This window comes from Sarcophilus harrisii, chromosome 5, assembly GCF_902635505.1.
Source record: "Sarcophilus harrisii chromosome 5, mSarHar1.11, whole genome shotgun sequence".
NCBI lineage: Eukaryota > Metazoa > Chordata > Mammalia > Dasyuromorphia > Dasyuridae > Sarcophilus > Sarcophilus harrisii.
Window position 1 is genome coordinate 198,025,949 of NC_045430.1, and position 19,986 is coordinate 198,045,934.

Below are 19,986 nucleotides of genomic sequence, written 5' to 3' on the forward strand. Positions count from 1 at the left end.
TGAATGATTCCATATGATTTATTAAATTATAGGAGATAGCACAGTGTCCTGATACTCTAAAAACCAAGGCTGAGTTTAATTAGAAAAATTCCAGAGATAGTTCTCACTGTCCCTGAGCTCCAACTTTCTCAGAATTCTTAGATTTGGATAATGTCAATAGTTTCCTTTGCAATTACATTCTCTAAAGGCCTACCTTCGAGAGGGTAACTATGTGAGGCCCTAGCCTTTGAGAACCCATTGTTCTCATAGCCAAACCTAGCTGGAAGAAGAAATAACTAGGGGTCTACAGAGCTGCAGTGCCCTGAGCAATTGTGCTGCCAATCCAGGAAAGAGTACCTCAGAATATCTGTGTGTCTGAAATGTCTTTCTTTAATATGATAATAGTTTATTCTGAGTATTATAGAAGAAAACTTTTTCTGGTATGATTTATGTTCCTCAAATTTTACATCACATCTCTGTGAATTTATTGAAAAATTTGCATGCTTTTTTTTATGGTCCCAACTTTATTTTCCTTTATGATTTATCACCAGGGTTTTCCCCATGACAGCATTTGTACAAAATTAGTGTTGTTAATTTTAGTTTTAAAAATCAGCCCTCTTGCTGTTGATCTCCAAATACAACAGGGAGTGCCAATGTCAGTGTTTCATTAAGCACTAATTTTATGCAACATTATATGTAAGATCCATTTCCAGCACCCCAGGATACCTTCAGTTGGCCTACCCTTGTTCAGATAACTGTCTATCACTGGAGTGAGAGGACATCAGTTAGGGAAAAAACACCATTATTCTAACAAACCACTCCCACCTATGCTGCACAGTTGGAGATGTCCAGTAGCTTCCTAGGACTTTCCATTATTTTTAGATTTCTTTTTTCCTGTTTTTAAATTTCCCAGATGTTGGAGCTTTTTTTGAAGAGGGAATGTGGCTACGGTATAACTTCCAAGCACCAGGAACCAAGGATGCCCCCAATCGAAGTGGCAGCTCTCCAGACACTCAGAACTCCATGCCTGACCTGGCCAAGGAAGAGCTCAGTTTTAGCTTCAGCACCACCAAGGTTCCCTGCATCCTCCTCTACGTCAGCTCCCAAACCACAGACTTCCTGGCAGTTCTGGTGAAACCCTCTGGTAAGGATCTCCACCCTTCTCTGGCCATGATTCACCTGTGCTAGGATTTTCATAAATTCTTAGAGGATAAGAAGGGATGCGCTCATGTGGCTAGCAGAGGAGAGTCTCTGATCTCACAGCCAGACCAGGTGGGGTAGCAGAGGGACAGCAGTTGATGCTGATAACCAAAGCTGGAATGAATGAGAAAACTAACACTCTTTAGAGTTTGGAGCCAAGAGAGTCTGGTTGAATCTCAGGGAATTCTGTGTCCAATGCAAGCTACTTCTCAGAATTCTCCTGGCAGTGATGTGCCAAGGTGTCCCACTTCAAACTCACACAGTCATAACCCCCTAAATAGGGATGGAAATACAATTCCACTCAATAAGTATAAAATAGGTGATTGTTGTATGCAGAACGTTGTGTTAGGACATCCTGGGTGTGAAGCTTAGATGACATGTTCTTTGCTTCATAAATTTTACAATCTTAGATGCATAGATAATTTTTGCTTTTCTCTACCCCTAGCACTTAGCACAGTGCCTGGAAAGCTTGATTGACCAAAGAATGGGGAAAATAAACCAATCTGTGATTTCACTGACAGAAGGGACTCTTCAGCAAGGAAAATCCCTTTACTAATGCATGTTGGTAACTTCTCTGTGACATAAAGTCTCAGAGAGTTGCCTAGTTAATTAGACTATGAAGCTAATTAAGTGGCTTGCTCTCTATCACACAGCTATTAAATTGATTTGATTCCAGGTTTTCCTGGCTTCAAAATGGACTCTCATATACTGTATCAAACTATCTCTATATAATTCATATAAAAAATAGAATATGAATTTATGTTGTATCCACTCTCAAACACTTTTTTAAAATATTCTCTCCTTCCCATTCTCATAACAACCCCGTGAGATACTGTTATTACCCAAATTGTATAGATGATAAAACTAAAGAAAACAGAAGTTAATTGGCTTGCTCAGAGTCACACATCTAGTTAGTATCTGAGTAAGTATCAGGCCTTCTTGATTCTAGGCCATGTTATATTCACTGTATCACCAGCTGCCTTGATAAATAACTGTCATACTAAAAACTAGATGGTCATTATATCAGAGAAATGCAATCAGAATATTTTGTGAGATCTTCAGAGAAAGAGCTTGTTCCTTTCTGGAGTGATCTGAGAAAGCTTCACAAAAAAAAAAGTGATATATGATTTAGACTTTAAAGAATAGGTAAGAATTCAGCCAAAAGTATTTGGGAAAGTATTACATTACTTTGATGATGAAACAAATATTCACAAACTCACCTGAAGCATCAAATCCCCATATACAAAAGAAATGCAAATATGATCACCATTTTCATCTTGGGGTTTTCTTCTGGTGATCCTTATGGGGGAGAATAGATTATGTCAATATTTGGTTTAAATTATCACCATTTAACAACTTGACAGGAATTTTTTTAAAAATTTCTAAAAGCTTACAAAACTTGGAAATTTTTTATTTAAAAATTACAAAATGAAATAGTCTCCAATATCTGAATTATAAAATTATATAATAAAAAAGGGAACTAAAATTTGTTGTTAAGTACTTTTCAAGGTAAACTATGAATTCTAATAATGTGCCCAATTAAAAGACCTTCTTTAATAGAATGCAAGATCCATGAAGGCAGGGACTGTCTCACTTTTGTATTGATCTCCTTACTCTCTTACAGACTATCTGAGACACAAATCTAGCAGATGGTACATAATAGATTCACACACACATGCACAGGCACATATCTATACACAAATACACACAAACTAATCTAAAATGTAAGATTTCTTAAAATCAGGCTAATGTTATTTGTTATCATTAGGGACAGGTGATTTAAAATACAGATTTTAAAATTTTGCTTGCTAGAATTTCACCAAAGTTCTGTTTCAAGTGAAGGTCTCCAGAATGAAACTTCTCCTTTTCCATCCAATAACCCATTTTGAATTATCCCATTTTGCTGTTATTGTTCAGTCATTTTTCAGTTGTGTCCAAGTCTTTGTAACTACATTTGGAATTTTCTTAGCAAAGATATTAAAATTGATTTGCCATTTCCTTCTTAACTCATTTTACACCTGAAGAAACTGAGGCAAAAAGAATTAAATGACTTGCCCAGGGTCACACAGCTAGTAAGTGAGACTGGATTTGAACTCAAGAAGATGGGTTTTCCTGACTCCAGACTTGGAGCCCCAAGAGAAAAGGAACTGGAGAGAAAAGGAATTGATATTTTAGCTGCAAATTTGTTCAGAGGAAAAACAGATAGAAAAGAATGTCTGCCTGAATGTTCCACTGCTACTTCAAATTTAGCCTTAGAAAAACTCCATTTAGGAGGGTTCCATTCAAACTAGCTTCTCCACCCTCCAAACAAACCTGTATCTTTTAATGGTGTTATCATTATCCCAGTCCCAAATGTGAAAGAACCTTGGAATTACCTTGGACTCTATCCCTCAACCACTGCCCCTCCTTCCTTTCTGTTCTTCACCAATCCAAACCAATTATTCACTAAGTCCAGTAATTTCTTCTTTTGTGAAATATTTTACATTTATCCCTTTGTTTTCATTCACTCTACCAATACCCTAGTCCAAGTCCTTATTATCCCACCCTAGCACTCTGACCTTCTCTGTTTTCTCCTGTTTAGGTTAACCTATCCTGTGTCTCCCTGCCAAATTCATGATCAAAAACATTGTTTTACATTATTTGTGCCCTTTCAAAACCTTCAGTGGCTCCCCAGTACTGATGGGATAAAGAAAGTCTAAATTTCTTAATCTGAAATTCAAGGCTTTCCATAGTTTGTCCCCTAGATGCCACTCTTGTAATACTTTCTGCCATTCCTGACCATGAAACATTTGAACCAAATTGGTACATTCATTATTTCCCTATTACAGCATACACTTACCTTAAAACAATAATAGCTAAAAATAAAAATAAGATTTAGATGATGCTTATTATGTTTCAGGCACTATGCTAAGTGCTTTATAATTGTTATCACATTTTATGCTTTGGGAGGTAGATATTACTATTATTAAACCCATTTTACACATGAAGAAACTGAGACATACAGAAGTTAAGTAACTTACTCAACATACCTCTAATAAGTGTAAATGGCTACATTTGAACTCCAGACCTGGTTCTCTATGCACTACACTACCTAATTGCTGCTATCTTTTTGTTTGTATTCTTTCTGCTTCCTAGAAAGCTTTTTTATCATTCTCTTTGCCTATTTCAGTCCTATTTTTCCCTCACAGCCCAGCCCCAAATTTCAAACTCTCTGTACAGCTGCCTCAGTCTAAACTTGTCCACTCTGGTTTCTTCCACCATTGAATTCTATGAGCAATATCAAGATCATTCATTAAGTGCTCAGCTCAAGCTATCTTGTATTGCCCTTTGTCTAACTTGTCTAAAGACTCTTTGAATGTACAATCTTTTAAAGTTATTTTAAATTGTTGTGCCCTCTTAAGTTTTGGTATCCAGGGGCAAAGCCCAACTCACTTCTCTCAAGTTACATTCCTGATTTTTTAGGACTACACAATTTACCCTTCTCAGTTATAGTCCATAAATGTGTCTTAATGGTGCTAACTATGAGAAAGGGAATCCATTGGGGACCTTGTTTACTATGGACCATCAAAAAGAAATAGTTTATGATGATATTAATTCATTTAGGAGATGAATGTGAGATCAATGAAGTATCTTTTTTCATCATGTTGTATTTTTAGTGGTTAAATTTTAATACACTTTTCACTGCTATATTGACATCCTCTTACTGTTATTGGAAGCATTTTAAATATGTCATTTGAAATTTATTATCTAAATCTATTTGAATAACCATTTTGAGCCATTCATGATATTCTAGCTTTCTAACTCTCACATACCCCTCAGAACAAATTATTTTTGTCATTTTTAAAGGATGAAGCAATAAAAATATAAATTTAAATTAAAAAAAGAAAGAAAATCATAAAAATGAAGAAAATAAACCTAAAGTCGATTTTAGTACAGTTATTAAAGCATTGTAGTATATATAAAAGAGAGAGTTTAAGGATAAAGGCATCTATACATTGACATAAATTAAATTTTCCTCTTTCCCACCTTGACAAATGTGAGCCAATGACATTTTATTAAGTATCTTCCCTGTGCCAGGCACTATGCTAAGTGTTAGGAATACAAAGAAAGCCAAAAAACAGTCCCAGCTCTTAAAGAGTCTAAGGGAGTCTAAGGGAGAAGGCAATCTACAAGCAATTACAGACAAACAAACTACTTATAGGAAAAATTGTAGCTTATCAGCAAAGGGAAGGCACTAGAACTCAAGAAGGAATATCAGAGCTTTCCTGTAGAAAGTAGGATTTTAGTTAGATTTGAAGGAAGCCAAGAAATTGAAATTAGGAGGTAATGAATTCTAGTCATGGGGGACAGCAAGTAAAAATGCCTGGAGTTGAGTGTTAAAGAATTATGATCCAAGAATAGCCGAGTTTAGTATCACTAGATTGGAGAATATGGTGGGAAGAGAGGTGTAAGGTATAAGAATACTGGAAATGTGAGGGCAGGGTGGGTAGGATTTAAAAGGTTTTAACACCATACCAAGGCTTTTTTATTTAATGATGGAAGTAATAGGGAAGCACTGGAGATTGTTTTTTGGTGGATTTATTGAGGTGGGGTGGAAGGGTGATGAAGTAAAATCTGTGTTTTTTGGAAGTTGAATTTGACAGCTGAGTGAAAGATGGACTGTTGTAGAGGGGAACAACAAGCAGGTTATTGCAGTAGTCCAAGCATGAAGTGATGAAGGCTTGCAGTGTCAGAGGAGAGAATGAGACATATACAAAAGGATGATCAAGAAGTTTTGTCAACAGATTGGATATGGGAGGTGAGAAACGAAAAGAGTCAAGGATGATAGATAAGCGGCAAGGCTGGAGGTACTCTCTAAAGATATAGGGAAATTAGGAAGAGGGAAGAATTTGGGGGAAAATAATGTCAGTTTTGAGTTTAAGATAACTATGGGATATCCAATTTGAGATCTCCAATAGACAGTTGGAGATGCAAGACTAGAGATCAGCAGAAAAGTTCGGACTAGGTAAGTAGATTTAAGAATCATCAGCATAGAAATGATAACTGAATCCATGGAAGCCAATGAAATCACTAAGTGAAAATGTGTAGATGGAGAAAAGAAGAAGGCTCAGGACAGAACCTTCCATCATTAGTAACAGTGACCTGAAGAGCCATCTCAGAGGAAACTAAGTCAGATAAGTAGGGGAAGAATCAGGATAAATTAGTGTCATGGAAACCTTGAGTGAAAAGGATATGAAGAAGAGGATGATCAACAATGTCAAAAGCTACAGAGGTCAAGAAGGATGATGACCAAGAAAAGGTCATTATATTTGACAATTGGGTATCATGTAAAGTGGTTTCCATCAAATGGAAGTAACTGAGAAGCCAGACATTAGAGAGTTAAGAAGAGAATGAGAGTAGTGGAAGCTTTCTTGAGGCATTTAGCAACAAAAGGCAGGAGAGATATGGGTAAATGATGAACAAAAATGGAAAAATGAAATGAGAGGGTTTAATTTGTTGTTTTGTTTTAGAATAGAGAGACTCTAGTATGTTTGTGACCAGTGCAGAAGCAGCTAATAGAAAAGGAGCAATTAAAGATAAGTGCAACTGGGAATGATGAGAGGGGACAATCTGCTAAAGGGCATGAGATAGGATGGGATCCTTTGTGCAAATAGTGCACAACTGCAAATTTGCTTTGGCAATGAGAAGGGCCATCTCAATACCACAAAAGGCTTCTATGAGATGGGATTGAGCAAGGGAGAAAAGGAAAGTTCTCTAGCAATGGCCTTAACATTTTCAATCAAATATGAAGCAAGGTTCTCTGTTGAAATGGTAGTGGCGGGAGCTATGTGAAATTTAAGGAGGAAAAGAAAGTTTTGAAAAACCACTGTGGTGAGTAGAAAAGTATTTAAACTAGGGAGGTAATAAAGGATTGCCTTACTGCAGTGAAAGTGCATTTGAGATTATATAATATAAATTTGTAGTGGATTTAGTCAGCATGCTTAATTTTCCCTTGTTTTATTCAATAGCACATCAGTAGGAAAGAAGCCAGTAGGAATTCTTTGGGCTGCCACTTGCACAAAGTGGTAGTAAGATTTCCAGAAATTAGGAGCAGCAGCATTTCATGGCAAGGACAGTGAAAGAGAACCTAGAAGTAGATTCCATGTAATCTGCTAAAGAATCTACTTTTGATTCTACATGAAGAAAATTCCAAAAGCCAGGTATTCCTTTACCAAAATGAAATTGAATCAAATCAAGGCTGTTTGCACAATTCCAAGTGGCCAGATGAAATCTTCAAGCAGTTAGTCAGGCAGCAAGGTGTCAACAAGCAGGTGTCCAAAGGAAAAAAAAACATTTCATGATTCTTTTAAGGAATTTATTTCTTGGCTGAGACATGAAAGGCAACATGGAACAGAAATTTGCAAGCTGGAATGGGAGGAAAATGTGTTCAAATTTGCCTCTGACACATAAAAGGCTGTAATATTTTCAGGAACTCACTTAATTTCTCAATGATCTACATAACTTATTGAGACTTTAAATTACAGAGAAAAGACAGAAATGTACTAGTTGAAAAGATTTCTTCACCTGGGAGTTTCCTATACTAAGAAAATTACAGCTCCAGATCATCTTCTTTAAATGAAATAATATTAATAATAAATTAGATAATAGAATAAGTATAATAATAATGAAATGAAATAAAATGCAAGAAAGATGGATTGGTCACATAGTAAAAACAAGAAATAACTGATGGACGCTATACATAATTTATTTATATCCATACAATATCAAAAGATGTAGGCAGGGATTCCAAATATTTTGGGAAGCATGGATCACTTGGCAGTCCAGTGAAGTCCATGGACCACTTTTTAGAATTTTTTTAATTCATCAAATAAAATACAAAGAATTTCCAAGAAAACCAATTAAATTGAAATAAAGATGTATTTCTTCCCCATCTAAATTTATGGACCTTCTAAAATCTGCACATTGGCCTCAAATTAAGAGCCCTAATCTAGAGAAAATATCCCAACAAATTGGGTCTAATCATCTAGAAGAGTTACCGACAGTCTGGGCAAGAATTGATAGGTTTCAATCTGGAGGGAATACTCCCATGGAGGAGATCACAAATCTATTAAAGTATGAATGGTTGAGTGTAAATTAGGTCCAGCCTATGGGTATAAGAAAAGCATAAATAAATTCAGGTAGTGGAACAGAAATAAAGAAGCCATAAACATTAGAATGGGGAGGGGGGAAATGCGACAGGAGAGTGAGGAGAGGAGAGAGAAGAGAGGGGAGAGGAAGAGAAGAGAAAGGAAACAGAGAGGAAGAAAGAGATGGAGAGAAAGAGAGGGAGAAGGAGAGGGAGAGAAAAATGGAGAGGAAGAGAGAGAGAGAGAGAGAGAGAGAGAGAGGAGGGAAAGAGAGAGAGAAGGAGGGAGCAAAGGAGAGAGGGAGAGGGAGAGAAGAGAGAACACTGTGTGTTTTGAAGAATAAGAAGAAAAGAAAAAAAGGAAAAATTTTGCCTAGAAGCAAAAAGAATATTAAATTGCTTTTAATAGCATAAATGATCATAGCACATCAGAAACACAAGGGATATAGAATTTACCTATAATGGTCATTCATAGCTAGTCAGAGTGTTCTGAAAGGGTTAAATCCATTTTTGAGTTTTAGAATTTTAAAGAGACATTAATGATATGGAAAAAAGAATTTGAATATAAAAGGAATAACTGAATTCATATTTTTATGAAACTGATTACAAAATGCTTTACATGCAAGATCTCATTTAATCGTTTTTATTTTTATTTTTTGGAGGCAATTGGAGTTAACTGACTTGTCCAGAGTCACACAATTAGTAAATGTCTGAGGCCACATTTGAACTCAGGTCCTCCAGACTCCAAGGCTAGTACTTATTTGATTTTTACAACTGCTGTCCATGCATGATGATGCAGAGGAGTCTCAGGGAGGTTAATTGTCAGATATAAATCTTGCCTCTTCCTGATCATTCTCTGCATACAGGCAGCACTTAATAAATTTGTCAACTAAGTGAATTTAAGTGGCCTGCTCAAGGTCACACTGCCAGTCATAATCTAGAATTAGGAGTACAATTGGAACCATGGTCTCCTAAATCTGAATATAGAATTCCCTTCATTATACTGTGCTATCTTCTGCTATGGGGTATTGGAAAATGTTGATTACAGAGTCAGAGAACCACATTCAAATTCTATTTCAGCCACTTACTAGCTAGGTGACCTTGGAAAAGTTATCTTCTGGCCCTCATTTTTCTCATCTAAAAAAGAAAGACATTTCTCTCTAAAGTTGCTCCCAGGTCCAAATCCTGTGATTTTTCATCATAAAAACAAATTCTTTGATCTTTAAGGATCATAAATAAATAGGAAACAAAATCTATGGCTCTTATTCAGATAAACTGAAATCATTAAGCAGGTAGATTATCCCTGGTCATTTTTTTAAAGTTATGAGAAAAAGATAGATAAGAGGAGAAGTAGAAACTGAGAAAAAAACAACTGAGTATAGAAGGAGAAGGGAGGGAAGCATTGAAAACTTTCATTCCCTTTTATTTGCATAAGGATTATTACAGTTATAAAATAAAGGAAACTACCAAGTTCATGGTTTCTTAAAGGCCACAAAAATTTCCATCTCTTTATCTTTTGTAAATCATGTTGACTTTAATATTGTATATGCATGATTATTTTATGTGCCACATGCCCTGCTCTGCTTATAGCATAAGGGCATCCCTATACCCTGTGTTTATTTCTAATTTCCAACACTTTTTGGTGAAGCTTGCAGTAGTCTCTACAGGGCTATACTGCTACACTCATAAATTCTAGGCATAATCCCAACTTTTATAATTTGCACCATTTGCTGCTTTGACATTAAACCAATGGCCAACAATGGGTCCTTGTTTGCAAATAATAAACCCTTGCCTGTTCTGAGAGCTTAGATTTCAAGAATTAGTATGATTCTGGATCAGTCCCGCAGAGTTCACAACCACCATGCTATTAATGCAGAATAAGATGGGGAAGAGGGCTTAAGAGAAACTTAAAAGGAAAAAAAGATGACTATATGAGACATAAAGCAAAGAAATTGCTAAGACTCTCCACTGCTTTTTTATACAGGAAACTTACAGATTCGTTACAACTTGGGAGGCACCAGAGAGCCATATAATATTGATGTAGACCACCGAAACATGGCAAATGGACAGCCTCACAGTGTTAACATCACCCGTAATGAAAAGGACATAATTCTCCAGGTAAAATAATAATAATAATATATGTATGTATGTATATATATCACATCTTTATATGTGGCAACATATTTTTATTGCTATTATTTCTTCCCTTACAATTTTATGACTCATAAAAGTATAGATATATAATTCTTGCAGAAATGGCAATAACTAAGTTGATGGCAAAAAAACATTATTGAAGTGCGGGGGTACTGGGAAGACTGATATTGGGCACTCTTTCTTTTTTTTTGGTATCCCAATTTAGAACTGTCTCTCGACCCACTATTTTTATTTGACATGCTGTCTTTCTTATAAATGATCTCAGATTCCTAAGGTTTATACTGCATCCCAGCATGGGTTATTCTGGCTTGGCTGTCCACTTGTTTCATTATTCCCACACACGTACAAATGTCTCTCTGTGATTCCCTCTCTCTGTTTCCTTCTCTCTTTTCTTTTCTCCTTCAACTCTGCCTTTAGCCTTCACTTCCCCCCCCCTCCCCAAAATAACACCTTCACTTCCCCAAGGAATTCAGATTCCTTAGGACCCCAGGACACAAGGAGGTGGTGATTTTCTCATGTGGTTTCCAAGCCATCTCCGCTTTGTTTCTTGCCCTTACCCCACCAGTAGTTTCTACAGTGAAAGAAGTGGACCTGTACACACCATGAATAAAACATGACAAGGGGAGGTCTCCTTGGGAACTAAGCCAAAAGATCAAGGATGGGAGCTGTCATTGTATTCTCTAGGAAGAGATCAAAATAGATACCTGTCAGGAGAAAGGACAGCAGGGGGATGCTGTCTTGTCAGTGGAACGTGGTGTCATCTGGCAGGAATTCAGCAGTCTTTCAGCTCTCATTCACATTCAGGCTAGCTGCAATGGGAAGTTCAGACTGCAGAAAAGTGGCAGAGGGTATTATTGCCTCTCTATTAAAGGGTCTGGTGGGTGTCAAAGGCATAACTCAATAGCAAGGATGATTTAATCAGCCACATGCCTTTTTTGACAGTTAAGTGTTTTGGGAGGGATGCTCCCTCCAATGTGGACACTAGTATTAACAGTTTTTTCTGGGATGGGTCCAAAGTTTTTACTGCAGTGTACACATACTTACTTTCCCAGACTGTAACAAAATCCACTCTTATTTATAAACTGAATTTGACCTGGGAAAATGAATAAATGAAGGATTAAATACGCATGATTTCTTAAGATTTGTGCTTTGTCATATCCAGTTCTTCATGACCCCATTTAGGGTTTCTTGGTGAGGACATTGGAGGAGTTTGCCATTCCCTTTTCCAGCTCATTTTACAAATGAGAAAATTAAAAGATACAGGGTCACAGCTAGTAAGTATCTGAAACTATATATGAACTCAGTAAGATGAGTCTTCCTGACTCCAGGCCTGGCACTCTATCCACTGTGACAAGTTCCTCTTTCATTAGATTCTTTTTGTTAATCTAATTATAGATAAATGTGTGTGTGTGTGTGTGTGTGTGTGTGTGTGTGTGTGTGTGTGTGTGTGTATTCTTCTCTCCAAATTACCACCTACTGCCCAGTTTACAAGACTAGGATAGCAGTTAGCATGCTCCTTGCTCTTTACTACCATTTCCATACCATTCCTGTGCCAAAATCACTCAACAACTACTCCTTGTCACAGAGTCCACATCCTAGTTGCTTCTATTTTTAGTTTTTTTGTTCAGTTGTTTCACGTCATATCTGACTCTATTGACTCCATATGGAGTTTTCTTGGAATGGATTGTTATTTCCTATTCAGTTCATTTTACAGATGAGGAACTGAGACAAACAGAGGAGAGTGACTTGCTGATTTATACTCTACCTCAACTAACCATAAGAGTGATAATACCTCAGATTCAGAATTGTTTCCCCTCCAAAATATTGCTTTCTGATCAAAATTCCCTGTCCTTCTCCCTTTCTTCTTGCCTAAATGGTCCTAGACAACTGTTCATCTTCAAATCAACCTCTATCTTGTCTCTCCTTGTTCTCCCAGGCCATCACCTCAATTCTAACTGTATTTTCTTCCTTCAATATACATGGCCTTGTCATATATCATTGCAGGAATTTACTGTCCTTCCAACTCTGAGAACCTTTCTCTCTTATTTCTGCTTTTTCCCATTCTACTAATCCCTCTAGGCAGCAGATGCAGAGTATTATGCTTAATGTGAAGGAAAAGTAGATCAAACTCATACTCTCACACTCCTTATATTCCTTCTCTTAGTCCCCATCACCACCAATTTTCCTTCTCCATCTTCATTTTTGGTACTCATAAATTCTCTTACTTATAGTGTCCTTTAAATCCTGGAACTTATCTCACTTCTCACCTAATGCTGTGGAACCCAGCAGTATGGCTCCATTATACAATAATATGTGGGGGGGGGGGGGAGCTGAGTGATACCTACTAATTCATCTTCAAAACATCTATCTCTTCAACTTACTGTAATAGCCCTTGGCTACAGTAGGGCACACTAGCAAAGATATTTAAATAATCTCAAAGTAATATGTCAACTTTCAATAATTCATGCTAATGGGGGAGAGCAAGAGTATGGATAATGTGAAACATGAAATCATCTGAAATCATTATGGAATGCAAATCATTTTGGAAAAAGACCTTTGGAATACATTATATGATGTTTATAAATTTATATGCTGCTTCGAAGGCAAGTTTACCTTTTGACGTTTTACTTAAGCTATTATTAAATTAGTTTACATTTCCTGAGCACACACTGCCTAGGAGTACACTAAACATTCAGAGGAAGCACTTGGGGGAAGCTGACCTGGGATGAAAAATGTGTAACCAACAAATCCACCAAGTGGATAATCTGCATTCAGATAATCAAGGGCTGACTGTACTGAATTACCAGACACTAGCGTAAAGTAGCCTTATTACAACTCTCAAGTGTCATCATTCATAAATAGTCAAAAGCTGCATTAGCAATAATAGCTTAAGGCTTACTGACAGTCAAAATTTAAACCAACCTCTAACACGAAAATAGATATCCTTTAAAAATAGCATGCTGGGTTAAAAGTTAGGGTAGCCATCAATATTTCAGGTTTGGGGATTTCTAAATCACAAGGTAGAAAAGAATCATGAGGCAGCTCCTCCTTATTCAAAGTCTTGTTGGAAATCACTAGCTGCTGATTTTTGGAAGATCACAAGGATGGCAGGAGGGGGAGGGTTATTGGGCTGACTTCTTTAGAATTCAAAAAATGCTTGATTTCATCAGTGTTTTACTCTCTTCCCAAGGAAGATCATAGATAAGCCCAGTGGGATTTAGTAAGTGATCTTTATAAATTGCTAAAACAAAAACAAAAGAAAAACCTTCTCTGGGAGTTGACCTCCTGGTAGCAAGTCTCACCACACTTATAAACCTTTTAGGCTGGGCCTCAGAAAGCAGACTCAATTTCTCTGAGTGGGGGGAAGAGTACTCATGACACACTTTTAAGTTTAATCTGTATTATTAACCTTTACTTTATTGCTTTCTTAAATCTAGGCAATCAACAAAACAATAAATCAAGCTCTTGCTGACTTTGAGGTTTAATTGCTCACATGGAAAATAATAATCAGTTCTTGAGAGCTGATTGGACTTGATTCCTCCTTACCTCTGGCCATAACTTAAAACCCTTTTAAGTTAAAGTTAATTTCTATTTAAGAACCTGAGTCCTATTCCTTACAAACATAAGATATCATATTAGAACTGTAGCGAATGACAGTGTTTTATGTCTTCTTCATAACCAGAATTTCAACAAAATAGTGTACAAATAAATTTGCATCATTTTCTTATAGTACTTTATGGTTTATATACATTATAAAAAATTTCAATCAGATTTGAATCAAGGTTGCGTCATCATCAATTGTAAATTCTTTTCACAGGAACAATATGGATTGCCTTTGGGAAATTAATCACTCATTATTTTTAATAACCACACTCTTCTTCCTGAGACAAAATTCTATCAGTCATCTTCCAGGGATGCTTTATGATTATGAATTCAACTTCATGAAATCATGAAACACCACAGTTCTCGAAGAATTGAAGTTCCAGATTGCCTAAAGGGCATTTGAGAGGTGTATAATAGGTGTGAGTAGGCTACAAGGTTTTTTCGTGGAAGAATTATGATGAAAAAACAGTACAGGAGATCATCAAGGAGATGTATGACTATAAAAAAGGAAATGTACTGGTCATGTTAGTGAGATTGAAGGATGACTTTTGGATAATCTATGTGCTCTATGCATAATTTTGGGAGAGAGGAAAAAGCTTCTAGCACAATGAATATATCACTTATGGAAAATTTATTGGAATATAAGGTTAAGAGTCCCAGCATAAGAAGTCATGAATAGTTTGTGATCTGCTCATGGTACAGGTCACAAATCCCTTCAAATATCATGCTAAAAGATGGGCAAAGGTAGGTTAGATGATAGTACAATTAACTGAATTTAGAATGGGTGAATGGCAAAACTCAAAGGATAATCATTCATTAGTGATTTAGTATCAACTGATTGAATGAGTAACCCTACTATGTGGTTGGCAGAAGATTCAACTTGGAATATAACTAAAACACTATATGTTGCATTTGCAATGATCTCAACAGAGTAATTTAATAAATTAAAGTTTTGTGGAGATAAATGTAAAGTTTTCTTGGGTCAAAGATTAAATTTTATAAAAACTATATAAGAGAAGGATGGTTAGACTTAGAAGATCTAGAGGTTTTAGTGGGAGTACACTAAGGAAGCAAACACATTTGCCCAAACTTTCTGTCTCTGTTGAGAAACATACCACTCATATAATCAAGAACCCTCTTTTAGGTGACATCAGCAGCCTCTTAATTAGTCTACCTGTTTCTAGGTATGAATACAATATGAGTCAACAGTATGATAAGGCAACAATAAAAAAAAATCATAAAGCAATCTTGGACTTCATTAAGAAAACCATAATTTCCAAGTTAAGAAGGTAAATGTCTTACTGAACTCCACTCTGGTCAAACTGGAATATTGAGTCACATTCTGGGTATTATAGTTTAACAGCACCTTTTATAAACTAGAGAATATTCAGGGGAGCACAACCAATTATGGATGACTGAAGGACCTAGACATACTTAGCTTGGAGCAGAGAAATCCAGTGAGGGACATGGCAGCTAACTTCAAATATTTGATGAGCCCTTGGATGAGGGATTACTCTTGCCTGTTTGTCCATCTTAACAATTTAATTCCAATTTATTTTTGGCTTACTCCATATTACTCTTCTTAATACGTTTCTACATTCTAGCCAAATTGAACTACAAGCTTGAGTTCTGGTGAAATAAAGTTATAAATCAGACATTCCCTGCCCATAAGGAGCTTAATTTCTGAGTCAAGGAGCAAGTGGTCACTAAGGCAAGATATGATGTGTACATAGATAATGAATACAATCATTTCATTTCAAATATAGATCATTTCAAGAGGAAACAAGGCAAAGAAGGGGGTGACAGTGTCAGGTGAGTTTCTGGAAAGGCTTTGTATGTGAGGTAACATCTGTGACTTAAGCTTTGAGGAGGCTAGAATATAGGAGAAGAGAAGAGAAGGGAGAACATTCAGACAGAAGATTTAGCCAATATGAAGCCATGAAGATGAAAAATATTATTAACTTTTGACAACAAGAACAGACAGAATTGGCTGAAATGTAGAGTAAGTGAAAAGGGAATAATATGAAAGAAGCCTAGAAAAATGAAAGCGGGACCCTGATTGTGGAAGGCTTCAAATGCCAAGCTGATGGATTTGGTTTTTATTATAGAAGATGTAGAAAACACTTGATATTTTTGACTAAGGAAGTGATGTCATCAGACCTGTGTCTTAAAGGGATTCATTTGTAGCTATGGAGATAGATTAGAGAAGAGAAATACTAGAAACAGGTAGACTTAATTAGGAGGCTGCTGGTGTAGCCTAAAATAGGATTCTTGATTATATGAATGGTATACTAAACAGAGACAGAAAGTTCCGGCAAATTGCTTAGTGGGTGTAGAAAAGGAGAAGATAATGAGTTCTTTTTTGGCCATAACCTATAGATTCTAGAAATTAGTAGTTGATAAAGGAAACAACCTTTCCCCTATGCTGAATCTGCTTGTAGATAACATAAAAACAGAGAGAGTTAGAACCTCCATATTGATATTTATTTAGAAATTATCCCATTGTATACTGTTTGCACAGTTCATTGAGGAAGAAAGAGAGCCAGATGAGACCTTTATGAAATACCACAGCATGACTGAAAATATTTCCTTTTTTTCTTTCCTTTCTTTTTTCTATTCTTTGTTTCTTATTTCCCAAGTTCCCACATTTCTTTTTTCCCACCTTTCCTCCTGGTGTGTCCTAAGTTCCATGCTATACTATTAGCAGCCTGGGATCTTAAGCACAGAGAATATTAATAATTTGAGCATATAATGATTCTGTGTTCAAAATCAAAAATATGTAGTGAGGCTAGGTGCTACAATGGATAGAATGTCAGGTCTGGAGTCAGAAAGACTAATCTAGCCTCAAACACTACTAGCTATGTGGCCCTAAGCAAGTCACTTGATCCTGTCTCAGTTTCCTAATGGATAAAATCAACTGGAGAATAGAATAGCAAACCACTCCAGTACCTTTACCAAGAATTAAGAGGTCATGATCATTTACCATCATCATTACAATATAAATATTCCTTTATAGCATTGTGTCTGTGATAATTTAGTTCAAAGAACTGATGGGAAAACAGAAAAATATTAGCCACCCACCATATATGTTTATGAAGAAGGGCCCATGTACAAATATGGAAGAGTGCTATAAAAACTAGTAAAAAAAAAAAAAAAAGAAAACAAACTTTTCACATGAGGATGTACCTTAATAATTTTAATAACTTATATTGGTCTAACATATTGTTCCTGTGCTTTTCATGCACTATATCTAAGTGTTTGCACCAAAAATCCTATGAAGGAGAAATTATTACCTCCTTTTTATAGAGAAAATGAAGTGACTTGTGCAAAGACACATAGTTGGCTTATTGCAAGAGGCAGTATTTTGGTGGAGAAAGTAGTTGATTGAGTCAGAAGAACAATGTTCAAATTCTAATTCTTTTCTTTACTAATTTTGTACTATTGGGCAAATCACATGGCTTCTCTGAGTCTTGATTTTCTCCATTTGTAAAATTATGGGATTGCACTAGATACTGATGTTCTTAACTTTTTTCTTTTCTTTTTTAAGTCATGGATCCTTTTGGCACTCTGGGGAAGCCTATGAATTCCTTCTCAGAATAAGTGGTGTTTTGTTTATGTCAATCATAATTGAAAAAGATGCTGATTTTTAGTTAGGGCATCATGAAAATAAAATGCATTTTCCCATAGAAATCCATAGATCAAAAAAATCAAAAATAAAATAAATTTAAATAAGTCTATAGTCCCCTAAAATCTATTCAAGGATTTTCTGAGGTCCTCACAGACTTCAGATTGAAAATCCCTGGACTAGATCATGTCTAAAGTTTATCTATCTTGAAATTCCATGATCCTATGAGTCTCTAAATCAAGTATTCATGTTTTTGCAAATTGAAATTAGGATTTCCCCTAATGTATTAGGGGAAAAATAACTTCACAAAATATAATCGAAAAATGCAAATTGATTTCATTATAATTACAAAACAATAATTCCTAAATATCAAAAATTGTCTAATATTAGACCTATAAGAAACTTTAGTAATCATCTAGTTCAGTTTTCTTCATTTATTTTCTAAATAGCATTCTTTTGTGAATGAAAAAATATTTTATTGTTATCTTCCATTTTTATATTGCCTCCATTTTCCAATATGAACTTTCTCTTTCACCTTCCAATGAACTATTCTTTCATACAAAGAATCAAAATACAAAGTGGGTATGGGGGTGGGATAGGAGTCATGAGGAACATAAAATAAAATAAGCAAACAAAAATAAGACTCAGACTCAGACAGAAATGACATCCACAGTAACACAAGAAGTACAAAAATCTCATCTTCTATGTACATTGCTTTTTTCATTTTGGTTCACTAAATAATTCACCTAAGTGTCCCAGTTTGTTCCAGAAAGAAGACCAAGACTAAAACAGTCAGTGTCCTCTCCTTTACCCTCCATCAATAAAAGCTTCCCAGAGTACCCTAAGTATATATAAGAATGAAAATGATTGTTCAATTTTTTAGTTCCCCTTTTTCCATTCTAAGTATCTTGTTGAATAACAGCTTCTAATGTGAACAGAGTTTAGTGAGTGACCCTCAAAAGGCAGTTCTTTCAAAAAATCCCTGTTTCCTACCCCACCTTCACTTTCTCTTTGGCCTTCCTGCCATCAATGAAAGAACAATGTTGATAGGTATGTAGATTCACTTACACTCCTGAAATTTTTTAATATCAGAAATTGTTGCAACCTTTATTAAAGAAAAGAACACTCTTTGGAAATATTAAATCTTTTTAGTGATGTCAAAACAAATGGGGAAAATTGACCTAGATAGCCTTGGGACCTGCTCTTAAAATTTCATTTACAGCAACTTCTCTCTCTGGCTAATTTAGTTACTCCTTACTGTGGTGAACTCAGTGTCTTGGTCAAGGACTGCAAATGTGTTCTCTTGAAGGAAAGTAAACTCAGTAAGCTATTTGAGCTTTCTTTCCTTATTACCCCCAATAGACTAAGACATTTTCCCATACCATATAACTCTATTGGGATTCTCAGCAAGAATATTAGTGATTTTATTTTCCACTTTAATGGACTACTGGTTTCACACTGTTTAATTCTGTCAAGGACATGGGTCAGTTTTTTATTAGTTTTGATTTCATTACAAAGGTCATTCCATAAAAAGAATCTCAGAGAGGAAGAGACTACAAGTTATGCCTGAAACCCTTTCTGCAGTTTCAAACTTCAATGCTAAACTTGGGGAAATAGAAGATATTACTGTTTCTTTTTTCTTGAATTATATGAAAATATCCAAAAATTAAAAATTATGGAGACTGGCTTACATAACCTCTTGACATCATACATATTTACCAATCTTTCTTAACTCTGTTGGGGGAGTCTGGGAGACTTCCTTCTGATATAAAGGATTGGGATACACTTCTCACTTCTCTGGCTCATTGTACCTAACTAGATGAGCTGGAAATTTGCATGTTGGACACTCCCTTAAAGAGAGTCACTAACATTCAGGCTCACAAAGTTTAAAAATTGTATTTATAAGTTAATGAAAATAAATAAGATTTGGGATTGACTCCACAAACTGTAAGAAGACCCCTAGTCAGCAGCTGTTCCCTAAGACATCTCTGGTCTTTAGGATGCATAATACTGCTTGGGTGGGACTCTAGTTAGGATTTATTTCTCCACATTTTCTGCCTGCACACCAGTCATTGCTTCTTTGAAGCATTTTTTAAAATTCTTCTTTCTTCTTGAGCCTTATAATTTATCATCTCCAGTGTTATGAAAATCAGGAGAGAGGAAAGACACTAAATCATACATTAAGGATCCTATGAGCTGTATAGTTACTCAGAAAACTACATATCACCATTATCTATGTTTTGTTGTATTTAAAAAAAAAAAATCCAGTTTCTTTCAATCAAGTAAGGTCTACAATCTG

At 35.8% G+C, this 19,986-nt stretch overlaps 1 protein-coding gene across 1 annotated transcript in view; it reads left to right on the forward strand.

The window, feature by feature from the left end:
- Positions 1 to 19,986, forward strand: part of CNTNAP2 (contactin associated protein 2) — a 2,632,466-nt gene that overhangs the window by 2,427,659 nt on the left and 184,821 nt on the right. The window contains exons 19-20 of the mRNA XM_031941247.1: positions 893 to 1,123; positions 10,290 to 10,423. Coding sequence (XP_031797107.1) covers positions 893 to 1,123; positions 10,290 to 10,423 — 365 coding nt within the window. The remainder of the gene's footprint in view (positions 1 to 892; positions 1,124 to 10,289; positions 10,424 to 19,986) is intronic.